We start from the raw sequence: 13,655 nt of genomic DNA on the forward strand, positions 1-13,655 counted from the left end.
GACAGATCAGCATCCGAGAGTAGAATACTAACCAGGGCTGGTGTCAGCTTAGCTTCAGAGATGTGACGATGTGACGAGTGTGGCCCAGCCAATGACTCTGATTGGGAACTGAGGCCCTCGGAGAAGTGATCATTTTTACAAACCGCTAAAACACAACCAAATCCATACTGTACTTTCTTGGCTGCTCAAGCAAGGAGTGACCCTCTATAGGAGACAGACAGATCAGCATCCGAGAGTAGAATACTAACCAGGGCTGGTGTCAGCTTAGCTTCAGAGATGTGACGAGTGTGGCCCAGCCCATGACTCCGATTGGGAACCGAGGCCCTCGGAGAATTGTTCATTTTTATAAACCGCTAAAACACAACCAAATCCATACTATGACTTTTTTGAAACGGACAAGCGAATGCCACACACATCTGAATCCTGAGCCGCCACTCACCTCCTGGCTTAGTGCAAGCTCCCAGCAAGTTGACCACGTTGAGATGGTGTCCGATATGGATGAGGATCTTCAGTTCAGACATCAGAGCCTTGCACTCGTTGGTCGTTGCGCACTCTGCTTGAGATAAATGGGGGACAAAGGCACTTTTACGCAACAGGACTTTGTCAGGGTGGCAGACAAAATCCTCTTAATACTTGGAAGGGAAGAAAAACATCACCACGAAAGAAACAAAAGACTGCCGAGGTCCCTTTTGGTAAATGTATGTCCCCATCTTCTAACCAAACATGGAACGTCTCCACCTGGAGGGTCCTGCCTTGACCTTCACGACGCTATGCCTGGAGTCTCCCCCTTCCTCCGCAGCTGAGCTGCAGAACCCCTTCCACCCACGTCTTCCACTGCAGGCTGAAGAAGCCACGGCTGATCTTTGAGTGCTTCTAACCATGCAGAAATGTTACATCATCTGCAGACACGGATTGTGAGGGATCCCATGCTTCCCCCAGGGTTTCTCCAGAAATATCTGTGTGGGTGATGAAGCGTGGTGCCACGTGTTCCACATTCCAAAAGCATGACGGTATCACAACCGGCCCTGGGAAGGGTTACCTGAAAATGCCATCTCCCAGAGTGCGGAGTGACCAGTCTTAATGGCCCTGGAAAGGAGATGGCCCTTTACCTTCCCAAGGAACTGGGCACCTGGGAAGGGAGGCAGAGAGGAGGTTGGCCAAAGCCCATGCTAGGGTCTAGGGGAAGATCCGGCACCATCAGGCAAAGGAATCGCCAAAGTTGCACGGCAAGAAGGAGAAGGGAGTGAGGAGTCAGTTCAGTCGCTTGCAGAGACGGAGCAAACATGTTTGTGACACCAATCAAACAATAAAAAAATTGCAGTCCATGCAATCAGCATGCCAGAGGATTTACATATTCAAGTGCCTGCAGAGGACTGGTATGCAAATGTCATTTGGAGGCACCATCTGCCCCATGGAGCTGCACTGAATTTCTTCTTTTTAAATCACGACAAGCCCGTCACCCTTGATTTGCTCTCTTGGCATCTCTCCTTCTCAGGCCCTTGAACTCCTCGACACCTGGAAGGTCCAAGATCAAAGGTCAATAGCCAATTTCAGACTATTAAACTCCATCGTGTCCTATAATCTGTTTCCTTCCCGACCCCAGAGATCGTCACTCCTTCTCCACTAAGAATATGAGGAGTAATCAGCGGCGGAGGACAGAGCCCATTGTTATTCGCTACACGTTGATATATATGCTATGTGGCTAAGTGAATTGCTCCCATATGGCAAAACCTCCGTTCTCTGCACACAGTCAATCTGAAACCACAACTTTAAAACCAACACGGAGCTGCCAGCTAAAAAGGCAGCCCCGGGTCTATTTCCTCCTTCCCCTTTGTAAAAGCGTGGGGTTCAATTTACTTAAAATCTGCATATCATTGCGCTGTGCCTTTCCCACTCCCTGTCAGCAACTTCTGTGGAATGGGAGTAGGAGAATGCACATCGGAATGATCAGCAATGCCTCGTATCTCTTCAGGAGTGGAGAGCCCTCAGTGTTGCAGGACATGTTCTGAGAGGAGCCTGTTGGGACTCAGAGGAGTGGTGTACCTTTAAGCATTTTAACAGCAACTGTTTTGCAGGTTGAAGATTTATCTATGCCAAAAGCAGACGCCTCCACCACCTTCCCAAAAGCACCATGACCCAGAGTTTTACCTAGAGAAGCAAGAGGAAAGAGTGAGCCAGAGAGAAGTGACAACAGTTTGCATCGGATATAAGCAGGGCTGTGTGCCGTACGCGTAAAAATAAATCTGCAACAAAGAAAATTGCATTCTGTGCCTCGTATCAATTATGCAAGACATATTTGCATAATGGCTCTGATTTTGGCATAATATTTTCCACTGTTTTTGCTATTTTGCATAATGTATTCTTCTTTTGCTAGTCATGGGCAAGAGCTTGGAGAAATACAGGCCACTACCCTACCATTTAAAGGCTATCTCTGCAACCATACAGATGAGAAACTTCCTATTTCCCCCCGTACTACAGTCTGTGAGTGTTCTGTGTTTGACTTCCTATTTTTGAATCCCCCTTGGTACTACAGTCTGTGAGTGTTCTGTGTTTGCATGGCATTGTGGCATGCACAAAGCCCTGGGTATAAGAGAGACATGCATATTGTTTGCTGAGCAAAGAGAGCAAAATGTCAGAGCCTTGGTCACATGCAGCAAAGACCGGCAGTCCGTAACAGGCTTGTATCACGTGCTGAAACATATGTATAAACTGAACAGAGTTTATGAACATATGTGGTGATACAAGTGTTTTAAAAACGTCATCAAAGACAGCAGACACTTCAGGGAACATAAAGACTGTCAGGCTAAGAGCGTGGGTATTCCTGAACTAAGACTGCATCCAGAACCTTGAGAATCCGTGTTTGGTCAACAGCAGTGCCCGCTACGGCTTTCTCATTCATAGAAAGAATCTTGCTTCAATCCGCTCCCTGCCCAGTGCCAAGTAGTAAATCTAAATGGAGACAGTAGGGGCTGTGTGCCGAGAATGATCTCAAAAGCAACATATCCTGGGTGGGCTTTGTAGGGGCTGCCCACAATACGGAGGATGCTTTTCTGTCACCACTTGGGAGTGGAAGAACTATGCAAGTAAAATTTTAAGAAAGGCTGAACGTTCAGGAAGTTTCCAAGGTAAGTCTTAATCTCATTCACTGGCACTGTAAGAAAAAAAAATGCACAAGCCAGACAGATAGAGCAAACCATTGTGGTGTAGACTTTGGCACTATATTCATCCTGAACTTCCACAGTTAGTGCAACAAAGTGCTGTTTTCATAAAAATCTGCCGTCTTCACTTGTGCCCCTGTTGAGGCCAGCACATTCCCCGAAGACAACAGCTGAAAAATCTGCCATCTTCACCTGTGCCCCTGTTGAGGCCAGCACATTCCCCCTCTGTTCCCTTCTGCAAAACACCAGGGCTGGATCTGAAGACGCTCCAGAAGGCTTTCAGTCCTTGCATCAGGACTTTAAGGGCAATGGCCGTTTCCCACTAAGGTGGGGCACTGAGCCAAGAGCCACTGAATGGTACAATATGTCTGGAAGGCCTTTAGTCCCCGTGGCAGGAACGTGGGGGTGAACTGGAAACTTATCAGGGAGTTCTCCGTGAGAAAATCAGCGATGGCGCTTGCACTTCCATAAAAGACAGCCAGCCCCATCGCTACCATTCTTCCAGTAGTGTCTAGCCACAAGAGTGTTGGGGTGGGGTCTTCTAGGAGAAGGGCCGGTGGAGGAGCGCATCCTTTGCATGCGGCAGGTCCCAGAGTCAGTCCCTTGTGCAGGAATTCCCAAAGTGGCATCCGCTGACACGCTTCCTGGTGCCCGCCAGATGTTTTTAGAAAGTGGGAGGGGCCAAATGGAGCTTTTGCCCAGCAGCACTTTTGAGCGGCCACTGGAGATCTGATTGGCTGTGTAATGCCACACGCCAGAAGACAGTTGACTGATTTGTTATTGTATGAACTCCCTACGCATTTTGCCCATGCAGGCTTCGTCAGGGGGAATCAGGGCACTCACCTAGTGCTGGAACTGTCCACAGCAATTAAGTTCTGATCCCCCCCCACACACACAAAAGCCTGCACGGGCGAAACATGTAGGGAGTTCGTACGATAACAAATCAGTCAGCTATCACCTGGCATTTCCCCCTTTTTGCTCTTTTGACACATTGCTAGGTGCAGCCCAGTTTTTCTTCATCCTTGGATTTTTAAAGGACATCGCTGCAGCAGTAGCGGCCACCACAGAAAACGCATCTTCACTGTGTGGCTGAAAGTATGCAATATTTTAAAACAATACATTCATTTTAAAAGGCCTCCTGTTAAGCAGAGCTTCTGCTTGAAACGCTGAAGAGTTACTATCGGGAGTAATGCATCACCTCACTCCCTGCTGCCACCCGCGGCAGCCATTTTGTGGTGGGCTCTGCCTCCTCTAGCAGCCATTTTGTGGTTGTGTTCACCACCCTGTCAGAATTTCCCACAGGCTTCAAAAAGGTTGGGAACCCTTGCCCTAGTGCCTTCAGTTGAAGGATCTTGGAAGCAGGAAAGACATCTGTCTGCCAAGACTCTGAAAAGTCACTGCTGCCGAGAGAGGACCATACTGAGCTAGATGGACCACATTCCATAGGACAGCTTCATAGATTCACAGTTCACAGATGACAACAGTAAGGCCCCAAAAAGCCAGGCCAGGACCTGTGTAAGCTTTGTGCATGCTTCAGAGCATACCCTAGCAATGCACAAAGCAGCTGATTCGGCAACGGTTCCCTCTGCATGTATAAAGGTCAAAAACCACTTCACCAGAACATCAGCCTAGCCAACGAGCCCCAAAATGTTCACCATGATGCCACCACACCTGATGCAAGGGTGCATCTCACTTACCCAGGCGCAACCTGTCCCTGGGGAATTCCCATTTGCTGCTATCATATGGGAGACGCTCACACTGTTCATCCAGAGGCATCTCCTCGGGATCCATTATGATGGACAGGTACCCTGTTTTAATATCTGTGGCATCAGGCTGCAAGGGGGGAAAGGGAAGGAACGCAATTAATAGATTTAAAAGTATTACATTCCACAGAAGAGAGCCATTATCTCCAGGGGAACTGATCACTGGAGAGCCATTGTAATTCTGGTGGATCTCCTGACCCCACCTGGAGGCTGACAACCCAAACTGTATCATTGCCTGTATGTTTCCCCTTTGGGGCAAAAAGCAGCCACCCAGGGCCATTTCAGGTCAGAAAAACAGCGTGGGAGGAGACTTAATCCACCCACCCACTTACCATGGTCCCCATCTGAATTGGGTAACCATGTGCCCAATTTCAAAGTGCAGTCTTGTATCTGCCACCTTTACACATGGAAGGAGTTATCTGAATAATGAAGGGTTATGGTCAGAAACGGTGGTTTGGGCTGGCAAGAGACCCGTGTTCCTATTTATTCATCTTCCCATGGCTCAGGCTCTTGGAAGCTTTGCAGAGAGACCAAGAAGTAAATGAGCTACAGAAATGAGATGGACTTTGTAGACTGGGCTAAGGCCTTAAGAAACCAGTGGGATTGTTTACTTGTGGTCATAAAACATGAGCCAGAGGGATTTTTTTTAATTTACTTTTTTGGATTCACAGCATGTTGACTGCTCAAAAAAGGTGAAGAAGTTTTCGGAGAGCGGCATGAATTTGCAACAGTGCAAAACTATAGAGTTGCACTCTTCTAAAACGACTTGTGTGTGTAAAGTGATGTCAAGTCACAGTTGACTTGTGGTGACCCCAGCAAAGGGCCTTCAAGGCAAGTGAGAAGCAGAGATGGTTGGCCAGTGCCGTTTTCCTTGGCGGTCTCCCTTCAAGTACCAGCTCCGCTCAGCTTCCGAGATCTGACGAGATCGGGCTATACCACGCTGCCTTCCCTCCCATATCAATGGCCTTAAAAAGTAAAGATAAAGGTTCCCTTGCTCGAAAGCCAGTCGAGTCCGACTCTAGGGTTGCGGTGCTCATCTCCGTTTCAAAGCCGAAGAGCCAGCGCTGTCTGAAGACATTTCCGTGGTCATGTGGCCGGCATGACTAAACACCAAGGCGCACGGAACGCTGTTCCCTTCCCACCGAAGTGGTACCTATTTATCTACTTGCAATTTCTTGCTTTCGAACTGCTAGGTTGGCAGGAGCTGGAACTAGAGACGGGAGCTCACTCCGTCATATGGCAACTCGGGTCTCGAACTGCTGAACTACCGACCTTCCACAGCCTGCAGTTCAGCGTTGTAATTCTGTTTCGGATCACGCCGTAACTCTTTTTAACTAGCGTAGGCTGCATCGCATTTGTTTTGATCACGTTTAGGTACATAGTTCATAGATGTAATCTTTCTTCCATTGAAGGCAATGGCAAAAAACTGATTTCATTTGAATGGAATTGGACAGCAGCCAGAATAATTTCCTAGCAATTCCATTAGCATGGCTGAGTCTAGCACTCAGTCAAGACTACATACCTACTTTTTTTTTTAGTCCAGTGGCACCTTTAAGCTTATGCCCAGAATTAAACTTTGCTGGTCTTAAAGATGCCCCTGGACTCAAACTTTGTTCTGTTGCTTCAGACCAATACAGCTGCCCACCTGAATCTACCTATTTTTCTGTTTGAGTTTTCAAGTATCAAAAAGCACCTGTTTTTTGGGGGGAAATTTCTGACATTCATTACAAACCAGTTGTATGGTTTTAATGCTGTTGGGTGTTCTTTCGCTCTGTAGCCTCAGTCTAATAACTGGTCCTAGTAGTTCTGTTGAAATGGTATATCATCGCATGAACAAGCATGTGAGATACAAGTGGACACATGTACCAATGTTTATAACAAATCTGACACCAATCCAAGTTTTTCAGAGACAGTTGAGTGTATAGGGAACGGTATACTTCGGTCCCATTGAGTTCAACAGGGATTCAATTCACGGATCTTCCTCTGGGATGTATTAATTTAAATTTTATGGAATAGTTTGAAAGACCACTAACAGTATTTTAGGGGAAAACCTTGTTAAGAAATCCTATTCTAGAAAGATAAGCCTATTTCATGTTCTGAATTTTTCTCAGTACTAAAAGACTGTGGAGTTCTAATAAAAAATAAAACTGGTTACTTGTGGGAATTAAGACCAGTTACTTGCCATTTCATGAAAGGGAGAAACTATGCAGAGATGCTCATAAAGTCACAAATGTAGTGGGTAAAGGACTGAAATTTGCAGAATCTTTTCACAAACCATTTTGAGGGTGATTGGAAATACTGTCAGCTATGCTGCCATGATGTTTATGGGCAGGAGTGCCTTTGCTTGACCTGTGTACCAGCTGCTGCTGCATTCCTTCGTTCCTTATCATCTCTGACCTTGTATGTCTGTGTAGTGTCTTCCCATGAATTACCCGTGGGACTAGTTTCGATTCCCAGCTTTGGCTTTAACGGCCTAGGGATGGGTTGTGTGTGCATACGAATACCCTATATCCCATTATGCTTGTAGGAACGTAGCCATTCCTAACAGTGACGATGTTACTGCCTCTATAGCTCTTACAATAAAGTATAACCTTATGATAAGCGTGTACTCAATTGTTTGGCTGTGGAACCTTACAAATACCACTTTATGGAGAAAGTGTGAATCCATCATTAACCAAATCTAAGATGACAGAGCAGAATCTAATGTTCCACCTCTTCCAATCCTAGTGTTGGATCAACTTCAGATTTAAGCTGTGAAGTCAAGCCCTTCGGCGATAATGATTAATGGGTAGCCCAGTGCTCCTTCCCAAAATGTCTTCAGGTTCTAGAAAACATGGTTTCCCTATTTTGATGTCACACCTCAAAGTGTACATTTGTGGTAACCAGTGTTGCCTCTGACCATGTGCCTCCTGACAGCAAGGCCTGCACTGCTTTATTAAGAATTAATAAAACTCCTCAGAACATTATCAGTAGAACCCAGCAGCCCCCCACGTCTACCCAAGTCCCTCCTGTACTAACGAACCTCTGTGCCCCATTTCTAACATGATGGAGACCCTCTTACTTTTCTCAGTTTCCGTATAAAAAGGGTCAGGAGGAGCCAGAAGAGGGTGGCTGCTAAACCGGTGCAAACCAAAATGATGACTTCGACGTTGGATTTCTCTTCAGAGCCTGCAATGAAAGACGTGGTTAGATTTCAGCCTGACGCTCCTGCGCTGACATCACACTTCTGACGAGGAAGGCCACACATCACACTTCTGAGGAGGAACAAGGGAATCCGCCACAACAGACTGTGAAAAGGGCACAACTGTACTAGGTACCAGAAGCGAGGAGTTCACTTGCATGGCCCTCCACGGTGCCTGATACAAGGGGCCGTTTCTGGACTGGATCTAAGACACTCCCACCAGGGATCAAAGTAAAGAACCCCTATGGACTGAAAATCCGTGGGATAAAACAAATATCTTTGTACAGCACCTAGTATTTTTAGGTACCACAGAAATGTGAAAATACACTGGTGGCCTTCTGAAGATGACTTTCCCACCATACGCCATCAGTTTAGCTGTCCTGTCCCTTTTTCCCTGAACAGACCCACCATATGTTGTTGTGTAGAAAATACTTCCTCACATCAATTTTCGAATAGCACTTTCAGATCTCCCCCTCTACCTCCACAGCTAAACCGGGCACTGAGATTTTGGAAATGAAACTTTGAATGTCCACCAAAACTGGAGAGAAGTAAAAACTGCAACGCGGCCACAATAACAGCAAGTAACTTCCCTGATGTTGGGTGTGTTGGGTAAAGAGAGCCAGTTTGGTGTAGTGGTTAAGTGTGCGGACTCTAATCTGGGAGAACCGGGTTTGATTCTCCACTACTCCACTTGCACCTGCTGATGTGACCTTGGGTCAGTCACAAGCTCTGGCATAGCTGTTCCTGAAAGAGCAGTTTGTGTCAGAGTTCTCTCAGCCCCACCCACCTCACAGGGTGTCTGTTGTGGGGAGGGGAAGAAAAGGAGTTTGTAAGCCGCTCTGAGACTCCAAGTGAAGGGTGGGGTATAAATCCAATCTCTTCTTCTTCATATTGCTAAGCTACCATGAAGCTTCACCAAAGACAAAATTTCAAGGTGAAACTGGGCAAACTTGGGCAAAACTTGCTTGGGCAAAGCTTCTGAGGATCTCTGAGGGAAACAAAAAGAGTTTTGATAATGCTAGTAAAAAAAACTGCATGCAGGTTTGGAAAGACCGTCTCCCCTTTCCCTGAATCCTCAGCATCTAACAGGGGTTCTGATCCCTAAATCTGTTATCTGTTTTTCCTCAGATCATGTCCTGCAGTTTAAGAGGGTTGGATTAGAAAAGAGAAAGAGTCCAGTGGAACCTTAAAGACTAAAAAATATGTGGCAGGGTATGAGGTTTTGTGAGTCACTGCTCACTTCTTCAGATACCTGAAGAGGGTTCGATGTATTTGTTTGATACAGTGAAAATAGACAGGAGTCTTGTGGTACACCTTGAAGATTAACAACGCTTTATTTCAGCATATGCTTCTGTGGCCCCTGGAGTCCACTGGGTTCACTCATTCCAGCACCTCAGAGATGGTGTGAGAAGCCCAATGCCATGTGGGAAGAGCTGCAGACTGTTTATTACCCGGGCAGCATGGGAAGAAACTGCCCAGTGTTGGCTTCCACACCACCAGCCTAACGGAAGACAGGGGCCCCACGCAGTTCTCTTCTTCTAGTGGTACTACTTTCTGATCTATCCCCATGCCTGGTTCCACAAATCCCATTAGGAACTGCATGTTAATTGTGATCGCAGGGAATTCTTTCCCTGCACACAATTCATAGTGACCGATTTCACACAAGAGCTGCACCATGGTAGCGCCTCCCTTTGCCCCGCTTCTATTGGTCAGTTTTCCACTCGAAGCCGCACGGCCACGTTTTAACCCACGGCTTTGCTTGATTTCCCCCGCGGTTTCTTGATCCTCAAAAAACAGGATCACGTAACCGCGGGGGAAATCAAGCAAAGCCGTGGGTTAAAACGTGGCCGTGCGGCTTCGAGTGGAAAACTGACCAATAGAAGCGGGGCAAAGGGAGGCACGACCGCGGTGCAGCTCGTGTGTGAAATCGGTCAGTGATAACTGAGAGACGGCGGAGAAGAGAGGAGAGGAAGAGGAAGAGAAGAGAAGTTTTTGCACTGTCCATGTGGATATACCATTCTCAGCCTGCCCTTTATTAGGTCCCTCTGGATTTGCAACCTCTCTGTGTCTCTGATCAAGTCCTAAAATTGAAAGGTTACCCACGGGGGGGTGAAATGGTCTTAAGAAGTTCCTGGACTTTAGAGAAGTTCATAAAAATAGAAGAGGCGGGCATCACATCCTTTGCAAAGAGCAGAATGGGGGAGGGTTCAGGATTCCTCCAGGGTATCAGCAAGGGAAAACCTATCCTATTCCTGTTTCCAATCAACAGGAAACCCAACAACATTGTCAGTACTGCAGAAATGGCTTATTGATATAGAGTTGCAAGAGCTCAGAGCCCTTGCCTCCGGAAGGTGCTCCTCAGTAAGGTGGGCTTATCCCCTTTCTGGTGCTCTACCATATTACTTTTTCTGTCTGACTTCACCGCAAATGTGTAGAGCTTATCTGTTGGCCCGTCTTAATGTTCTCCCCTCTGCTATTCTTGAGGGGAGATATAAACAAATTCCTTATTCAATCAGGTTCTGTGGATGTAATAGAAGTGAAATAGAAACTGTTGAGCACGTACTCTTACACTGTAAATTGTTAAATGACATTCGAGTGGAGTGTATAGAAGCCCCCCTTAGGTTGGTAGCAGGCCAATCGGATAGAATCAAGGTACAATTTCTCCTTGCTTCATGAGATCTGGAGATCATTGAACTGACCGCTAAGTTTCTCCATTGTTTTATAAAACGGAAGAGTAACCCTGATCATATTAATGATTCTTAATTTATAAGTTTAAAAACTTAAGTTTAAAAGTTTGGAATGCCAGTTTATTTTATGATTCAGGCATCTTTTGTATGGTCAAATCTAACTTGTGACAACTTGAGTTAGGCCTGACATAGCCACGACTATCTATTTTATAATTTCTCTTGGATTGTATTATTGGGAAATGCTTTTAATATTGTATGCCAATAAAAGGTATTTGAATTGAAATGGCTCGTGCTCATTTCGAGTTGCAGACAGACGCTTACATTAATTTGTACTACCTCTAACCTTTTCCATGTCTTTTTTAAAATGTATACAGGATATATTTAGAATATTTTCTTGGACGGCCTGAACCGACCAGCTGCCCAGTCCAGTACTGGTGCTGCCCCCTGGCCCCTTCACCTTGGATCCGGATGAATGCCCTGGCGCTGTCTTGGCCCATCTCATTGACGGCTCTGCACTCGTAGTGACCCTCGTCGTCCTTTTTCACTCGCTCAATCACCAGGGTGTTGTTCTCCATGGAAATCCCTGAGGAAAGGATTGGAAGTCAATTTAATATAGACGGTAATGTTTGCTAGGAAACCAAGTTTCCACAAGTTAATTGGTATCAGGGTTCCTAATTACTGACTTTGCCTCAACTATCCTTGTTATTTTAATTTCATTTACTCAAAACACTTATCACTTGCCTCTCTGTAAGGGGCCTGAGGCAATCCACAACAACTGTCTAAAATCATACAAACCAAAACACACGAGCATAAAAATAAATTGTGGTTAACAACCCAGACATGTTCTGAAGAGAAGTTCATCTTTGAACTCTTCTGGCCTCATGAATCGTAGCCTGGTGTCTAAAGGGCACAACTGGGCCAGATGAAAAACATGCCTCTCATTCTGTCCATGAAGTACAGCCAGAAGGCGCCTGGAGCCTCAATTTGCCTTGGGGGCATGGAAGGCACGAGAGAGGGGGCTTTACCCTACAACCTCCACTCAGCATTCTTATTTGAAGCCGGGCTCCCAGATTTAAAGGGGGGAAAGCAGGGCTTTTTTATCTGTGGCCCCTGGAGTCCACTGGGTTCAATGGCACTCATTCCAGCACCTCAGAGATGGTGTGAGAAGCCCCATGCCATGTTGGAAGAGCTGCAGACTGTGTATTACCCGGGCAGCATGGGAAGACACTGCCCAGGGTTGGCCTCCACACCACCAGCCTAACGGAAGACAGGGGCCCCACGCAGTTCTCTTCTTCTAGTGGTACTACTTTCTGATCTATCCCCATGCCTGGTTCCACAAATCCCATTAGGAACTGCATGTTAATTCTGATCGCAGGGAATTCTTTCCCTGCACACAATTCATAGTGACCGATTTCACACAAGAGCTGCACCATGGTAGCGCCTCCCTTTGCCCCGCTTCTATTGGTCAATTTCCCACTCGAAGCCGTGCGGCTGCGTTTTGACCCGCGGCTTCGCCCTATTTCCCCCGCGGTTTCTTGATCCTTAAAAAACAGGATCACGTAACCACGGGGGAAATCAGGCAAAGCCATGGGTTAAAATGTGGCCGTGCGGCTTTGAGTGGAAAACTGACCAATAGAAGCGGGGCAAAGGGAGGCGCGACTACGGCGCAGCTCTTGTGTGAAATCGGTCAGTGATAACTGAGAGACGGCAGAGAGGAGAGAAGAGGAAGAGGAAGAGAAGTTTTTGCACTGTCCATGTGGATATGCCATTCTCAGCCTGCCCTTTTTTAGGTCCCTCTGGATTTGCAACCTTTCTGTGTCTCTGATCAAGTCCTAAGACTGAAAGGTTACCCACGGGGTGTGTGTGTGAAATGGTCTTAAGAAGTTCCTGGACTTTGGAGAAGTTCATAAAAGAAGAAGAGGCGGGCATCACATCTTTTGCAAAGAGCAGAATGGGGGAGGTTCAGGATTCCTACAGGGTATCAGCAAGGGAAAACCTATCCTATTCCTGTTTCCAATCAACAGGAAACCCAACAACATTGTCAGTACTGCAGAAATGGCTTATTGATATAGAGTTGCAAGAGCTCAGAGCCCTTGCCTCCGGAAGGTGCTCCTCAGTAAGGTGGGCTTATCCCCTTTCTGGTGCTCTACCATATTACTTTTTCTGTCTGACTTCACCGCAAATGTGTAGAGCTTATCTGTTGGCCCGTCTTAATGTTCTCCCCTCTGCTATTCTTGAGGGGAGATATAAGCAAATTCCTTATTCAATCAGGTTCTGTGGATGTAATAGAAGTGAAATAGAAACTGTTGAGCACGTACTCTTACACTGTAAATTGTTAAATGACATTCGAGTGGAGTGTATAGAAGCCCCCCTTAGGATGGTAGCAGGCCAATCAGATAGAATCAAGGTACAATTTCTCCTTGCTTCACGAGATCTGGAGATCATTGAACTGACCGCTAAGTTTCTCCATTGTTTTATAAAACGGAAGAGTAACCCTGATCATATTAATGATTCTTAATTTATAAGTTTAAAAACTTAAGTTTAAAAGTTTGGAATGCCAGTTTATTTTATGATTCAGGCATCTTTTGTATGGTCAAATCTAACTTGTGACAACTTGAGTTAGGCCTGACATAGCCACGACTATCTATTTTATAATTTCTCTTGGATTGTATTATTGGGAAATGATGATCATATTAATGATTCTTAATTTATAAGTTTAAAAACTTAAGTTTAAAAGTTTGGAATGCCAGTTTATTTTATGATTCAGGCATCTTTTGTATGGTCAAATCTAACTTGTGACAACTTGAGTTAGGCCTGACATAGCCACGACTATCTATTTTATAATTTCTCTTGGATTGTATTATTG

General features: G+C 45.9%; 1 protein-coding gene across 1 annotated transcript in view; it reads right to left on the reverse strand.

Annotated features, from left to right (window-relative positions):
- LOC107121841 (vascular endothelial growth factor receptor kdr-like) overlaps positions 1-11,365 on the reverse strand; it is a 73,349-nt gene extending 61,984 nt beyond the window's left edge. The window contains exons 1-5 of the mRNA XM_015424844.1: positions 11,247-11,365; positions 7,983-8,089; positions 4,856-4,991; positions 2,044-2,148; positions 440-553 (exon numbers count right to left, since the gene is read on the reverse strand). Of these exons, the coding sequence (XP_015280330.1) occupies positions 440-553; positions 2,044-2,148; positions 4,856-4,991; positions 7,983-8,089; positions 11,247-11,364 (580 nt within the window). The 5' untranslated portion in view covers position 11,365. The remainder of the gene's footprint in view (positions 1-439; positions 554-2,043; positions 2,149-4,855; positions 4,992-7,982; positions 8,090-11,246) is intronic.
- Positions 11,366-13,655: the final 2,290 nt, after the last annotated feature.

Source organism: Gekko japonicus, unplaced genomic scaffold, assembly GCF_001447785.1.
Source record: "Gekko japonicus isolate JY-2015 unplaced genomic scaffold, Gekko_japonicus_V1.1 scaffold1114, whole genome shotgun sequence".
Lineage (NCBI taxonomy): Eukaryota > Metazoa > Chordata > Lepidosauria > Squamata > Gekkonidae > Gekko > Gekko japonicus.